Source organism: Jaculus jaculus, chromosome 6 (genome assembly GCF_020740685.1).
Source record: "Jaculus jaculus isolate mJacJac1 chromosome 6, mJacJac1.mat.Y.cur, whole genome shotgun sequence".
Classification (NCBI taxonomy): Eukaryota; Metazoa; Chordata; class Mammalia; order Rodentia; family Dipodidae; genus Jaculus; species Jaculus jaculus.
The window spans coordinates 11,536,578-11,552,834 of NC_059107.1; the positions used below are offsets into that span (position 1 = coordinate 11,536,578).

Here is a 16,257-nt window from a genome sequence, read left to right on the forward strand (position 1 = left end):
GCCTGTTTTATTGGAATGCTCATCTATGCAAAGTTCAGAAATTCCCAAAAATATGCTATCCAAGACCACTTGTGTGATCCTTTCTTCATTTCTAGTATTGCTTCATTTTCCGACCATAATTTTTTTTTTACTATACTATCATGTTCTCATGTTTGTGAACCATCCTTTATTTTTGTCAGGAAGAATATTGAGAATATGACAAAGAAAGAATGAAATGAGGTCTGGAAGTATTGCTCAGCAGTTAAGGTGCTTGCCTGCAAAGCCTAATGACCAGGGTTCAATTCCCCAGCACCCACATAAAACCAGATGCACAAAGTGGCACCTGCATCTGCCATTTGATTGCAGCAGTTGGAAGCCCTGGCATTCCCATTCTTTCTGTCTTTATTCTCTTTCTAACACTCTCTCTCTCTCTCTTTCTCTCCTTGCAAATGAATAAGTAGAGATAATGAAACGCCAACATGTAATTCTCATCCTGTCATTACTGTTTGAGTATATAAAATCAGGTCACCTCAGACATAGAAATTAGCCAGGTTTCAAGCACAATAAATCAGTAAATGCAGAAAGCAGGCTAAGGCCCAGAAAATTCACACATAGCAGTCAGTGAGCTCCGAGATGGAGCCAGGGCCTTCCTCCACAGGACAGACGGTGTTTCCATCTCCGGGAAGAACTGGTCTGGAAGTTTGAAGAAAGGAGACCCCACATGAGCATACAAAGTCCAAGGATCATTTGCTATCCAGTTAGGCAAGACATCTCACTTCTACAACATCTTACGCAAGAGAATTTTAGCATCTTCAGTCACTGTGTTGAGGAATTTTAAGCGCAGAAAGTAGACTTTCAGAAACTGGAAGGCAGCCGATGTGGGGCCTCCACTGATGGCGCAGTAGGATTCAGCACCACTCAAAGCTTTTGCCGTGATGCTGTCATCCTTGACGAGGGCCCAGAAATCCCAGCACTTGATGCAGCCCTTGATGTCCTGCACAGATGTGTCCAGTTTCTCAGCAATCTCTTCAATGGACTTATCATCCAAGCCAAAATAGCTTCGGTAAGCCTTCAAACATTCTTCCTGTCTAGACAAATCAAAGCCGCTCACAAAGGCCATCATGGGGATAAAGGACACAGCTGCCAACTTCACAGCTTCCAGACTGATCATTTCCTTGAGGAAATTTTTCTTCATGTCAATGGCAACATCAGAGAAATTGGGCAACAGGAGTGCAAAGACGTGACGCTTGTGCGCCGGCAGCTCCTTCAACAGAGTCTCCTCCAGTCTGAAGAAATCAAAGGCATCCAGATCAAAGTTGGAGACCAAGAAGACCCACGGCTCAGGCACTCCGATTTCACTGAGATTAGCGAGGCAGTAGTCTCGGATCTTCTGGAGAACTCTCTCCTTGTCAAAGGATGTGGGTTTGGTTCTCTTTTCATTATATAAATCACTGTCCACCTTGGTTCGAACAAAGTAGAACTTCTTCCCTGACTCCTTGATTTTCTGGGCCAAGATGGCATCATTGAGGCTAAAGCGAGAGGAAGAAATGATGATAAAGAAGTCATAGCTAGAAAATCCCACTGTTTCCAGATAAGTTTCCGGGAGAAAATTGAGTGTCCCAGTTCCAGGCAGGTCCCAGAAGGTCACTTTGGGATATTTTGGATGTTGATAGGGAGTTCTATTCATGGTGGTCTCCACAACCCCAACTTTAGCTGACTCCTCCTCATCATGACTCAGCCCTCGCAGGGCATTAATGAAACTGGATTTTCCAGTCCCAGACTCCCCGATCACAGCTATATTCAGGGGAGAATCTTCTGCTGCAGCAAGTGCATCTTTAATATGGTCCACTACATCATTGAGCTTTCCCTCTCGAAGGGCATTGTGAATACTCTTGAGAGTCTCTGTAGAAAGAATGCCTCCTTCCTTGCTGACTAATGTGTAGTAGTTAAGCAGAAAGTCATCAGCCAATTGCTGAAAATTCTTCCCTGATGAATTCTTCAGGAAGGTTAAGATGAACTGATCCATGATAGTGACCGTGGAAAGTCTGTGGAAAAGGAAAGAGACCCAGGAGTTACCTCTTCTTTACAGGAGAGCAGAGCAGCAAAACAGATGCTTAGGGCCAGTTGAAGACACACACTGGTCCCTGTATGTCAACTGCATGTACACATATTGATTCGTGTCACTGTAACTCATTGACTTTCCTGGTGAGTGTAGTTTTCACTATTGTAAAAGACACTATCTAGTCTCTCTGCTGTCAACTTTTGTGTCTCGGGCATCAGGATAATGGAGCCACCCTATGCTGTCAGAGTAATGCTCCCTAAATATGTCAACATTGTAACCACCCAAACTGTGATTCTATCATTGTTATGTAGCAAGAGTGATCTGACTGTTGTGAATAAACTTAAAGTTTGTAGATGGGACCGATATTCTTTATTATCAAGCTGGATTAAGTCTCATCACAAATGTCTCTTATAAAGTGGGGAATGAACAACAAAGACAGAAGAAAGACATGGATGACCAAAGCAGTGTATAGATGGTCATCAAAGATGGACTGAGAGCCAAGGAACTGGAGTATCCATAGGAACTGGAAATGACGCAGGATGGGCACTGCCAATGCCTTGATTTGGGCACTTTAAGACTAACTTGGTGTTTCTGATCTCCAGAACTGAAAATAAACAAATTTCTGTTGTTTCAATGACCATGTAATAACTGCATGTGTTCAGGGGGTAAAGTGAGATTTCCACACAGTGATACAATCATAGCAATTAGCAAAGCCAACACCTCAAACATATATTATTTGTTTGTTAGACTATTCAAAATTCTCTCTTCTAGAAGTTTTCAAATAGACCATGAGTTATTAACCATAGTCATCCTCCTGTGCTTCATGTCACCATGACTTAATTCTCCTATCCAGCCATATGTTTGTAGCCATATACCAACCCTTTCCTATCATCCTGCTATAGTTTAGATGTTGACTCTCCTGGAAAGGCTCATGTGTTGAAGCTTGGTACCCACCGCTAGTGCTACTGGGAGGCAGTAGAATCCACAGAAGGTTGAACCTATTGGGAGAAAGTTAGGTCCCCAGGGGCATATCCGTGAAGGGGTTATTGGGACCACAGCCTGTTCTTCACTCTTCCTGTGCTTCCTGGTCACAATGACAATCAGGTTGCTTTAGCATGTGCTCCCCATCAAAATAGACGCCTTCACCATAGGCCCAAAATAGCAGACCCAACTGTTGATGGAGTGGAGCCTCTAAAACCATAGGCCAAAGTAAGCCTTTCAACTGCATAAATTGATAATCCCTAGTATTTTGTTACAATATCAAAAGCTGACTGGCACAACTTCTCCCCTTCTCAGCCTCTAGTCACCACTATTCTTTTTTATACTTCTTGGATTTCTAATTTAATTATTAGAGACAAAGAGACAGAGAGAGAGACATGGGTGCACCAGGGCCTCTAGCCACTGCAAAGGAACTCCAGACACATGCACCACCATGTGCATCTGGCTTACATGGGACCTGGAAATTTGAATGCTCAACTAATAAATCTTGAGTGGTTACTTAATCACTAGGAAAGTGGTGTGTTTCAATAGTTACATCATGTTACCTGAAGAAAAATTTGTAGTTAGTAAACAGAAACTTACGAAGTGTGTATCAGGAATTGTAAGAATGACTTTCTAAAACAATTTTATATGTTATTATTTTTACCCTTAAAGTTTTAACTTAACAAAGTGATGGTTCAGAAAAAAATTTCTACTAAATGTACAATAGTATTGGCTCAGACTTCCGGGTAAGATGGCAACATAGGAGCCATGCCAAACCAGCCTAGGGAGGGATTTAAGCAACACTCCAGCAAAATACGTTCTTCTTCTGAAAAGTGAAGGAGTAGAGGTTCTTCTTAGACACAGCAGAGAAGCCGGAGAGAACAAGATCCACCAGAAAGGAGAAAAACAGCCATCTGCGTGAGAATGAAAATACTTAGTAGCAGAGGCCAGTAAGTTGAAAAGGAGACATAAAGGGTGGAGAAAGGAAGGGAGGAGGCTACTTAATAGGTTGATATTGTATATATGTAATTACAATGATTGTAATGGGGAGGTAATATGATGGAGAATGGAATTTCAAACGGGAAAGTGTGGGGGTGGGGAGGGAGGGAATTACCATGGGATATATTTTATAATCATGGAAAATGTTAATAAAAATTAAAAAAAAAAAAAAAACAGCCAGAGTCCCACTGAGGTGCCCGCAGCCTGCCCAGCGTCACCCCGCCAGGCCCCCCAGGTGGCAGCAGCAGCAGCAGCAGATTTTTAATTTCATCAGCCTTCTTGCAAAGTTAAGAAATCTGAAGGAAAGACAGCTGAGATCATCTAATGAGCTACTGAAAGTGCCAGCAACTCCAAAAGGCTGAACTTTCCCATCCCCCACCATCAGAACCTCGACCCTCCAGCATTCAGCCCAGTGGCAGCGCAGCCAGCAGAGCGGATCCGAGGTGCAGCTGCCCGGCACGACACTGGTGGGGGCGGGGATCAAGGCAGGCACTCAGCATTGATGAGCTTGGAAGCCACCCCAAAAAGTAACGAGGCTGACGGGAAAAAAAAAAAAAAAAAAACAGGTGTGCACAGGCCTGCACTGCAAAAGCTAATCTCTCTTTCCTTGTCAGGGAAGGTTATGGGATGTATATTCTTGGTTGGCTTTACCATTTTCAAATAACCCATATTTGGGGGTTGAATTTTATTGCTGTTTTGGTGCTTTCATATATATAGGGCCTTTGTTTTTTGCTTCTGTCATTATTGGAGGCAGGGTCTGGTCCAGATCCAGGTTGACCTAGAACCCAATTCAGAACAGAAATCTCTACCTCCCAGCTGACAAGATTAAGGGTGCAGAACAACACACACCCATAGGGATTGTTGGCTTTATATGACTGTTTGTTTTAATCCCCACAATTGAATACTTTGTGCTGGTTTTTATTGATTGTGTATGTTACTTGGTTGTAGTTTAGAATTTGCCAGTAAATTATTCCACCCAGTCCACTAGAATACTTGCTTAGCAAGCAAACTTAACACCTGGGATTACTTCTGTGGCTTGATTGGGGAATAAGAGCTACACCTGGCACCTTAAACCCATATCCTGAGGGCATATAGAGGTGGATTGCCATGTCTGGGAATACTGCAGATAAATAGAAAACCCAAGCATCAAATCAATTCAGGATACAAACATTGCTACAATGTAATACAAGAAACTCAAAGAACCAAGACAATATAGTCCCACCAAAAACTATCAACCCATCAGAAATGATCACCAATGAGACTATTTTAGATGAAATGCCTGACAAAGATTTCAAGAAAACGATGGTATCTATGCTCAAAGAAATCAGAGAAGAAATGAAAGGAATCAAAGAAGAAAACAAAGGAATTAAAAAAGAAAACAAACTTCTAAAAGAGAACACAGGAAACAAACTTAATAAAATAAAGAGGTCATTACAAGACATGAGTAAGGAAATAGAAATGCTGAAAAAAAAACAGGCTGAAATCCTGGCTCTGAAGAATACAGTCATTGAAATAAAATCTCTATGGAAAGCCTCACCAGTAGAATGGATGAAGGAGAGAACAGAACTTCTAAACTAGAAGACAAGATGGTAGATCTAATACAGTCCAACAAAGAGAAAGACAAACTAATAGAAAGGTATGAATGGGAATTTCAAGATATCCAAGACACTATGAAAAGATCTAACATAAGAATTCAGGGTATAACAGAAGGAGAAGAATTTCAATCCAGAGGCTTAGTAGGTGTTTTCAACAAAATCATGGAAGAAAAATTTCCCCAAATTGGGAAGGAAATGCCAATGCAGATACAAGAAGAATATAAGGGCAAAAATTAATGAACTAGAAACCAAAAAAGAAAAAAAAATCCAAAGAATCAACAAAACAGACTTGGTTCTTTGAAAGGATAAACAAGATTGATAAAACCTTAGCAAATTTAACCAGAAGAAAGAGAGAAGAGACAAAAATTAATAAAATTAGAGATTTTAAAAAGGCAGCATTACAACAGATACCAAAGAAATTCAGACAATTATTTTTTTCTAATTTTTTATTTATTTATTTGAGAGCAACAGACACAGAGAGAAAGACAGATAGAGGGAGAGAGAGAGAATGGGTGCGCCAGGGCTTCCAGCCTCTGCAAACGAACTCCAGACGCGTGCACCCCCTTGTGCATCTGGCTAACGTGGGGCCTGGGGAACCGAGCCTCAAACCGGTGTCCTTAGGCTTCACAGGCAAGTGCTTAACCGCTAAGCCATCTCTCCAGCCCTCAGACAATTATTAAGGACATACTTTAAGAATATATATGCCTCTAAATTTGAAAATCTGAAAGAAATGGATGATTTCCTTGATTCATATGACCTACCAAAATTAAATCAAGATGAGAAACCATTTAAATAGACCTATAACAAGTACAGAGATCCAAGCAGTTATTAAAAAAGTCTCCCAACTAAAAAAAAGCCCAGGCCCAGATGGATTCCCTGGTGAAATTTACTAGACCTTCATGGAAGAACTAACACCAATGCTTCTCAAATTTTTCCATAAAATAGAAAAGGAAGGAATTCTGTCAAACTCCTTCTATAAAGCCAGCATCACCCTCATACCAAAACTAGGTGTGGTGGTTTGATTCAGGTGTCCCCCATAAACCTAGGTGTTGCGAATGCTAGCTCCCAAGCTGATGGAGATTTGGGAATCAATGCCTCCTGGAGGGAGTGTATTGTTGGGGGCGGGCTTATGGGCTTTATAGCCAGTTTCCCCTTGCCAGTGTTTGGCACACCCTCCTGTTGCTGTGGTCCACTTTCTGTTGGCCAGAGGGTGATGTCCACCCTCTGCTCATGCCATCGTTTTTCCCTGCCATCGTGGAGCTTCCCCTCGAGCCTGTAAGCCAAACTAAATCTCTTTTTCCCAGAAGCTACTCTTGTTGGGTGATTTCTACCAGCAATGTGAACGGGACTGCAACACTAGGCAAAGACAAAAAAAAGAAAAAGAAAAAAATTACAGACAAATCTTCCTTATGAACATAGATGCACAAATTCTGACAAAATATTAGCAAACAGAATACAAGAATATATCAAGGGGCTGGAGAGATGGCTTAGTGGTTAAGGCATTTGCCTGCAAACCCAAACCATACTGGTTTGATTCTCCAGGACCCACATAAAACAGATGCACAAGAGGGCGCATGTGTCTGTTTGCAGTGTCTGGAGGCCCTGGCATGCCCATTCCCCCCCACCTCTCTCTCTCTCTCCCTCTCTCAAATAAATAAAATATATATTTTTAAAAAGAATATATCAAAAATATTATTCACCTCGACGAAGTTGGCTTTATCCCAGGGATGCAGGGATGGTTCACCATTGGCAAATCAATAAATGTAATACATCATATAAATGGTCTGAAGGACAAAAATCACTCAATAGATGCATAAAAGTCATTTGACAAAATCCAGCATCCTTTCATGGTAAAAGTATTACAGAAACTGGGAAAAGAAGGAACATTTCTCAACATAATGAAAGCTATCTATGACAAACCTACAGCCAACACAATACTAAATGGTGAAAAACTTGGAGCTTTTCCACTAAATTCAGGAACAAAACAAGGGTCTCCACTGTCCCCACTTTGATTTAATATAGTATTAGTAAGTCTTAGCTATAGCAATAAGGCAAGGACACTCATAAAAGGGATACAATTTGGAAAGGAAGAGATCAAATTATCACTATTTGCAGATGATATGATTCTATACATAAGAGACCCTAAAAGCTCTACCAGAAAACTGTTAGAGCTGATAAATACTTTTAGCAACACAGGATACAAAATAAATACACAGAAATCACTAGCCTTCCTATATACTAACAACAAACATGCAGAGAATGAAATCAGGGAATCTCTCCCATTCACAATTGCCTCAAAAAAATAAAGTACCTTGGAATAAACATAACTAAGGAAGTGAAGAATCTCTACAATGAGAACTTTAAAACACTCAACTGAGAGATTGCAGAAGACTCTAGGAAATGGAGAGACATCCCATGTTCTTGGATCGGAAGAATCAATATTGTGAAAATGTCAATCTTACCAAAAGCAATCTACTCATTTAATGCAGTCCTCATTAAAATTCCAATGGCATTCTTCACAGGAATAGGAAAAACAATCCTGAAACTCATTTGGAAGCACAAAAATCCTCAAATAGCCAAAACAATTTTGAGCAACAAAAATAAGGCTGGTGGTATCACCATACACGATTTTAAACTATTTTACAAAGCAAAAGTAACAAAAACAGCATGGTATTGGCACAAAGATGGACATGTAGATGAATGGAACAGAATAGAGGACCCAGATGTTAATCCAGGCAGCTACAGCCATCTGATTTTTGACAAAAATGCCAAAAATATTCATTGGAGAAAAGACAGTCTCTTCAACAAGTGGTGCTGGGAAAACTGGATATCTATATGTAGAAAGATGAAAATAAGTCAGGCGTGGTGGTGCACACCTTTAATCCCAGCGCTCAGGAGGCAGAGGTAGGAAGATCGCTGTGAGTTCGAGGCCACCCTGAGACTACATAGTGAATTCCAGGTCAGACTGAGCTAGAGTGAGACCCTACCTCAAAAAACAAAAACAAAAAAGATGAAAATAGATCCTTGTCTTTCTCCATGTACATGAATCAAACCCAAGTGCATCAGGGACCTTAATAGCAGACCTGAAATTCTGAGATTACTAGAGGAAAAGGTAGGGGAAACTCTTCAACATATTGGCATATATAATGACTAATAACTCCAGTTGCTCAGCAAATAAAACCACTAATCAACTACTGTGATCTCATGAAATTACAAAGCTTTTGTACAGCAAAGGACACTGTGAATAGAACAAAGAGACAACCTACAGAATGGGAGAAAATGTTTGTCAACTACACATCTGACAAAGGATTAATATCCACAATATACAAAGTACTCAAAAAACAGAACAATAAGAAATCAAACAACCCAATCAAAATGGGCTGTGGAACTAAATAGAGAGTTCTCATCAGAAGAAATATAAATGGCATATAAACATCTAAAAAAGTGTTCTACGTCCTTAGCCATCAGGGAAATGCAAATTAAAACTAACTTGAGATTCCATCTCTCTCCCATCAGAATGGCTACCATCAAGAAAACAAATGATAATAAATGTTGGTGAGGATGTAGTAAAAGGGGAACCCTTCTGCACTGCTGGTGAGAAGGTAATCTGGTACAGCCATTGTAGAAATCAGTATGGAGGTTCTTGAGACAGCTAAAAATAGATTTGCCATATGATCCAGCTTTAGCACTCCTAAGTATATAGCCTAATGACTCTTCTCACTACTTTAGAGATAGTTGCACAACCATGTTTATTGCTTCTGTATTCATAATAGCTAGGAAATGTAACCAGCCTAGATGTCCATCCACAGATGAATGGATAATAAAGATGTGGTACACCTACACAATGGAGTTCTATTCAGCAGTAAAGAAAAGTGAAATTATGAAATTTGCAGGGAAATGGATGGCTCTGGAAAGGATTATACTATGTGAGGTAACCCAAGCCTTATATGTGGATCCTAGCTACAAATGTATAGACTTGTGTGTGACCTGGAACCAAAAATTAGTAGCAAAGGCCCATAAGCTAGAAAAAGGCTATAAAGGAGGGTGGGTAGGGAAGGTCTTAAGGGGATGGTATTGCATATATGTAAGTAGAAGAACAGATTACAGGGAGGGAAAAGGCCTAAGCAAGGTCAGGGGAAGAGATTGTATAAAAGAAAGGTGGGGGGAGGGTTAATCAAAATTCAATATATTCTGAATAAGACATATGAAAATCTACTTTCTTAAATAATGACACATCCAGAAGCCATAGATTGTTACTAGAAAATTTTCAGTGCCAGGGATAGGATACCTTCCAGTGGGCCTCCAAAACATTACAGGCTATTGCCAAGGCCCTTCGTTTCCCATGAGAAAGAGATGGTAAGACCCTATTGCTGAAGACTTCACATGCCTGAGCGGTAAAGTCACTGAGAAATCAACCTTCTCCCTGTAGCCCAGCCAACTGTATGCAGTCTTGTGGGAGACAGAAGTTGTCAGTGGTGAAAACTGACTGAATGAGTGCAACAATGGCATGTCTCTCTGGGGAAAACCAGCTGCTCTCTCATTGGACTGAAGGCCCATTCTACGGGAGGGAATACATGCCTGGTACTGAAAACCTAATCAAAGCCTATAGCAGGGGAGGTCATGAGCCTTAGGGGTATAAAGCCTGCTCTTATCTGGATAAATGCATATATTACTCTCAACAAATTGTCCTGATAGCACTACACTTAATGTTCATACTCATATATTAATACTACTCTCACTTCTGGTTAGAAAAGCTTCTTTGTTCAGATGGTGATGACCACTGGGATGACCCAAAGGCAACATAGTGCTGAGAAGAAGGGAAGGAGGAGTGTCCAGCACTGAAACAGCTCACACCCTCCAAGGCTCAGGATCCATTGTGGAAGAGGTGGTGGAAAGAATATAAGAGCCAAAGGAAGGGTACCACTCCTTACATACAACTGTCCCAACAGAATTTGGCCTCAATATCCGAGACCTCGCAGTACCTAGTAATACCCACACAAGACTCTCAAAATACGAGAAAAAGATGACATCAAGTTAAAAGAGAGACTAATGGAGAGAGGGAGGGAATATGATGGAGAGCAGAGTTATGAAGGGGAAAGTGGGGGAGATAAATACCATGGATTTTTGTCTTTAAGTATAGAAGTTGTCAACAATATATATATGTATGTATGTATGTATGTATGTATGTATTGTAACGGAATTTTGGTTGATTTATTTCTTTGTAAATCTAAAATTTTTAAATATTTTATTTCGTTAGTTGAGAGAGAGAAAGAGACAGAAGGGGAGAGGCACAGAGAGAAAGAAAGAGAGAGAGAATCAGTATGCCAAGGCCTCCAGCCACTGCAAACAAACTCCAGATGTATGTGCCCCTTGTGCATCTGGCCTACATAGGTCCTGCAGAGTCAAACTGGGATCCTTTGGCTTTGTAGGCAAACACATTAACCACTAAGCCATCTCTCCAGCCGCAAAACTAAATTTTAACCTAGATACCATTCACAGGATTGTAGAATCATTTACTTCTGTAACATTTTGATGTTGACACAGCTTTAGTAAGAATTAGTAGCATTTAAATAGCCACCTCTCTTCTGCTTATAAACAAATCTCAGCTTTTGGGAAGGACAGCCCGGGCTACACAAACAACATAGTAAGATCCTGAAAGAAAGAAAAAAGGACTTGGGATTTGGCCATTTTGACTATTTATTTACTTATGTATTTATTTATTTTGGAGGCAAACTTTCACTCTAGTCCAAGTTGACCTGTGACCTCAAACTCACAGTGATCCTCCGACCTCAGCTTCCCAAGTGCTGGGATTAAAGCGTGTGCCACCACGTACCACTCCTTTTGACTTTTAAAATGTGTGGCATCTTTGCAGAGTGAGCTGAATGGTCTGCCTTTGGAAGAAGTGGGGAGGCAATAAAAACTTGCAATAAGCATCTGATTAGTGATAGACACTGCAAGTACTATAGATTATTTTATAAAAATCAAAGAGAATATTTCCCAAGCTCCAAAATTTGCATATACTTCTAGACCATAAGAGTAGTTACTTATAGTTATGACTGTATAGATTTAGCTATTTGTAAATGAAACTAAGTAGGAAAATGTGTTGAGAAAGAATTATACTTAAAGAAGGCCCCTTTAATGTGTCATAATTCTTAAATATAAGCATATTTTAATGCAGAATTCAGTAATATTTAAGGAACCAAACAATGATACAATATCATGCATGCTCTCAGAAGCAAACATAAAATGAACTTGGTGGTAACAAAAACTAAAAGAGAAAGGGCTAGTGATGGAGCTCAGAGGAGTGCTTGCCTAGTATGCGCAATCCCTAGGTTCAATCCCCAGTATGAAGACCACGGGACAGGGTGGCTCAAACCTATAATCCCAGCACTGGGGAGGTAAGTTTTGAGTTTGAGGCCAGCCTAGGCTAAAAGAGTGAATTGCAGGTCAGCCTAGGCTAGAGTGAGACCCCACCTCATAAAACAATTTAGTGCTGAGAAGATAGCTCAGAAGTTCAAGGCACTTGTTTGTAGAGTCTGCTGGCCAGGTATTTGTTTCCAATAGCAGGAAACCTCGGTGCGTACACACACACACACACACACACACACACACACACACACACACACGCACACACACACACACACGAAGCAAATAAGAAGAGGAAGAAAAAGAAAGAAGGAGGCAGAGGAGCCAGAAGAATAATTTATTGTTTGAGGGTCATAAAGAATAGGCACATTTATTCTGAAGTTACTTCCTTTGATGAGATAATGAGGGAGTAAATGTGCTGTCTTTTATGGGGAGGGATGGTTGTCATCTGAACCTCAACACATGGACTTTATGTGCCATGGAGAAACAGTCCTATAACTCACAGAGTTGTGACATAGCTCCATGGCAGTGAAAGGCTACAAAGCTTGCTACTGAACTCCCTCCAACCCTCAGAAATCCTCTTCTTAGTTCAAACATCCACACACGTTTTTAACACCAGCAACAGCACCAAAAGGCATCTTCAGACGCAAGGTTCTCTTTTGAGCAAAATTATGGCCCGACTTGTTGCCCCTGGCGACCAGCCCTCCCCTCAGTTCTCCAAGCTCGGAGTCAGACCCCTCGCTGCAGATGTAAGGAGCTTCTTACCAAGTCCAAAGATCAGAGTCAACGTTTCCTCAGAAAGAGCGGAAAATGCCGAGCCCGTCGCAGTCTCCCTGAAGGCCACGGCACAGCGACGGCAGCTGCACGGTCCTCCTCTCTCCCGGAAAAGCCCCAAGTGTCCTGGTTTCTCTCCAAGGACACTGAGAGGTGAGGAGAGCCCGGCGGAGCCCAGAGGCAAGCTTCGGGCTCCAACCTCTGCTCTGCGGGTAGGAGGAAACTGGCTGCTTGGTGAAGTTTGCATTGACAGAAAACAAAAGCGAAACTTAACTAATTCCTTTCCAGAAAACATCGCCACTTACAGGAAAATGAAAACGTATTTTATCGTTGCAAGATGCTGAGAGAGATTTGGGTCCAGGAGAGTAAATTTTCATGGTCTGAAGGAGTTCACTTTGGTAAGATACCTGGGGACTCTCCTGGGCTAGGGATGTACAGAAGGCAACAGAGGAGAGATGGGAGGAGGTTTCACAAGGCTCCAGTGGGTGAGGGGAGGGCGTTTCCCAGCATAAAAGAAAATGGCTGTGCCTCCTCGGTGCCTCACCGTGTCCTCCTCGGGGAGCACTGCCGTTCACTGCTCACATTGCCACCACTGGAGCACCCACTACCCTGCAGTGCCATGGAGCCCAGAGTCATCAAGGCAAAAGCTTGGACCATGGCCTTGAGCAATGGCCTGGCAGTTAAAGGGGCTTGTTTGCAAGGCCTGACAGACAGCTTGAGTTCGATTCCCCAGTACCCAGGTAAAGCCAGATACACTGAGTGGCACTTGCATCTGGAGTTCACTTGCAGTGGCAGGAGACTCTGATGTGCCCATTCCCTCTCTCATTCTGTCATTCTGTCTCCCTCCTTGCAAATAAATACATGAAATATTTTTTTAAAAAAAAATATTGGCTCACACATAATAAGCCAATAAAACACCTGTGAGGAAAATGGCAAGGCGGCAGGGAGGAGAAGTGGAGGTGACTGGGGAGGGGCCTGGGCGGAGGCCTGTTTCCCGGATGCTGCTTAGGCAGGTTGTGGCCAGGGCTCTGGGTAGCTCACAGCTGCAGCTTCAGTTAGAGGTCCTCTCATGAGATAGCAGCTGCAGATCTCTGTCCCCAGAGACGCTGCGGACACAGGTGGCAGCCCTACACAGCAGCTCCAAAGCAACCGTCGTCTTTGGGGGCTTAATGAGTCATCTAGAAATAAGTCCAGCTCTTCTCCAGTGCACCTCCAGGAGGGTGGATTTGACCCAGGAAGAAGGAACATCTCCAACCATTTAACAGCTCAGAAACGACAGATATGTCTTTTAATTTCAAATGGGCACACAATTAAACATCAGGTACAGAAACTGCCCCAGATTACTCGGGTCCCCCTGCAGCCCTGGCTATGGGAGAAACGTGGGCCTTGCATCACACCTGTGGGGGTTCAGGGGCCCACGTCTTCCTGCAGGAAGGGAGAGGAGCCTCCACTATGCTCTCTGGGCAGAACAGCCAGCCTCTGGGTATGTGGTCCAAGGGAAGGCGAGATGCGCGCTCTCCGGGGAAGTGCAAAGCACAGCAGACCTAAACGTGGCCTGGGACATTTGAGATGTCCATATTTCCTCATGGCTACACTTCATCTATGAAAGGAGTCACTTTATATAGCACAAGAACAGAGGCAGTAGAGACCAAGAATGACAGCAAAGTACTGCTTTTGTACCACAAGGACAAAAACCCTTTTCAAATCTGGAGCCTGAGAAACAGGACTAGGATCTAGCACAGGGCAAACGTAATCACCCGTGTACTGTTGGCAGGAGCCGAATCATGTCCTGAGCGGACACACTTGACCGAGAACTTGGCCCTCGATCATCAACTCTGCTCTTACCCACCCTCGTCCACAGTACATTTGGAGGTGCACTTTGTGCTATTGGCTCGTGTGGGGCAGGGGGATGGGATTGGGAAATGAAGAAAGAAGGGATTGTTTTACAGAATAGTTCTAGAAAGAGAAATTTCCTGTGTGAAATCTGGATGCAGGGGCAGATTAAATTCAGTAAAAAAAAGTCAAAATATGATTCACGAGACTATCTCCCACTTTCCATCCCTCCATAAGATGGAGGAAATAATTGCTTCCTATCTGAGGAACAGCACATTGATCTGTGAAGTAATCTCTCCCTTTCTCTGTTCCTTTCTCAAATATGCATACACAGGGACACACACACACACACACACACACACACACACACACACACACACACGCACACGTCAAATGACACCCCACCTCAAAAAAAAAGACTGGAGAAAGTGGCAACCTCATCTTGTTCCTGATTTTATGGATAATACTTCAAGATTTTCTCCATTTAGTATATTGCTATCTGTAGATTTGTCAGATGTGGCTTTTATTATGTTCCTATTCCCCAGTTCTTCAGGACTTTTATCATGAAAGGATGCAGAATTTTTGTCAAGTCTAAGGACTATTGAGATGGTGGTGTGATTTTTGTCCTTGAGTCCATTTATTCAGTGTATTACATTTATTGATTTGCATATGTTGAACTATACCTGCATCTCTGGTACAAAACCTACTTGGCCATAGTGAATATTTTAATGCATTTCTGTATTCTGTTGGCAAGTATTTTGCTGAGTTTTTTAAATTTTTTTTGGTTTATTTTTATTTATTTATTTGAGAGCGACAGAGAAAGAGGCAGAGAGAGAGAGAATGGGTGTGCCAGGACTTCCAGCCACTGCAGACGAATTCCAGATGTATACACCCCCTTGTGCATCTGGCTAACGTGGGTCCTGGGAAATCGAGCCTTGAACCGGGGTCCTTAGGCTTCACAGGCAAGTGCTTAACTGCTAAGCCATCTCTCCAGCCCAGATTTGTTTTTCATCTATATTCATGAAGAATCATGAGGAAGATTGCTCTGTACTTTCTCTCTCTCTCTCTCTCTCTCTCTCTATCTCTATGTGTGTGTGTGTGTGTGTGTGTGTGTGTGTGTGTGTGTGTGTGTGTATGTGTGTGCTTGTGTGGGTGTGTTCATCTGGTTTTGCTATCAGGGTAATACTGACTTTATAAAATGAGTTTGTTAGTATTCTTCTCTTTTCTGTTTTATGATGTAAGGGGAGAATTTAAGCCAGAAAAATTTAAGGGCCCTGAAGCTCCCTGTTCCAGGGCCACCTCTGCCCCCACACGCCCCTGGGCCACATCCTGTTTTGCAGCCTCCATGAACCCTGTTTTGGCAGCCAGCAGACCTTCCCAAGCCTAAGTGTTTTCTGTGTCTGTAATGTTGCTCAATGCAAAGAATAACCCTCTGCATGACCCGGGTTGCATATGCTGGGGTTTAAAACCCACTGATAGTATAAAGAACCCAGGGTAATGAGGATGTCACACAGGCCTATGTAAGCCCCAAGTAACTGACGCTCAGGAGGCCAGGCTTTGGAAAGAGTTCCCCTGGACCTCATGCCAGCTTGTAGTCAATCTTCCCTGAGTCTCCACGCTGCCCAGTGGTGCCTGATTCGTGAATCCCCCACACAGCCACAGTGATAA

The 16,257-nt window shown here is 42.3% G+C and overlaps 2 protein-coding genes across 3 annotated transcripts in view; one reads left to right on the top strand and one right to left on the bottom strand.

Moving 5' to 3' along the window:
* Window positions 1–314: 314 nt before the first annotated feature.
* LOC101614487 (T-cell-specific guanine nucleotide triphosphate-binding protein 2-like) lies at window positions 315–13,307 on the bottom strand. Its single transcript, XM_004657297.2, has 2 exons — window positions 12,748–13,307; window positions 315–2,024 (listed from the first exon to the last, which is right to left on the bottom strand). The coding sequence occupies exon 2, from the start codon at window positions 2,003–2,005 to the stop codon at window positions 758–760; it is 1,248 nt and encodes a 415-aa protein (XP_004657354.1). The 5' UTR covers window positions 2,006–2,024; window positions 12,748–13,307; the 3' UTR covers window positions 315–757.
* Window positions 12,675–16,257, top strand: part of LOC101614769 — a 35,737-nt gene continuing 32,154 nt past the window's right edge. For both annotated transcript variants that reach the window (XM_045152170.1, XM_004657298.2), the window contains exons 1-2: window positions 12,675–12,909; window positions 13,045–13,154. The gene's annotated coding sequence lies outside the window, so the exon portion shown is untranslated. The remainder of the gene's footprint in view (window positions 12,910–13,044; window positions 13,155–16,257) is intronic.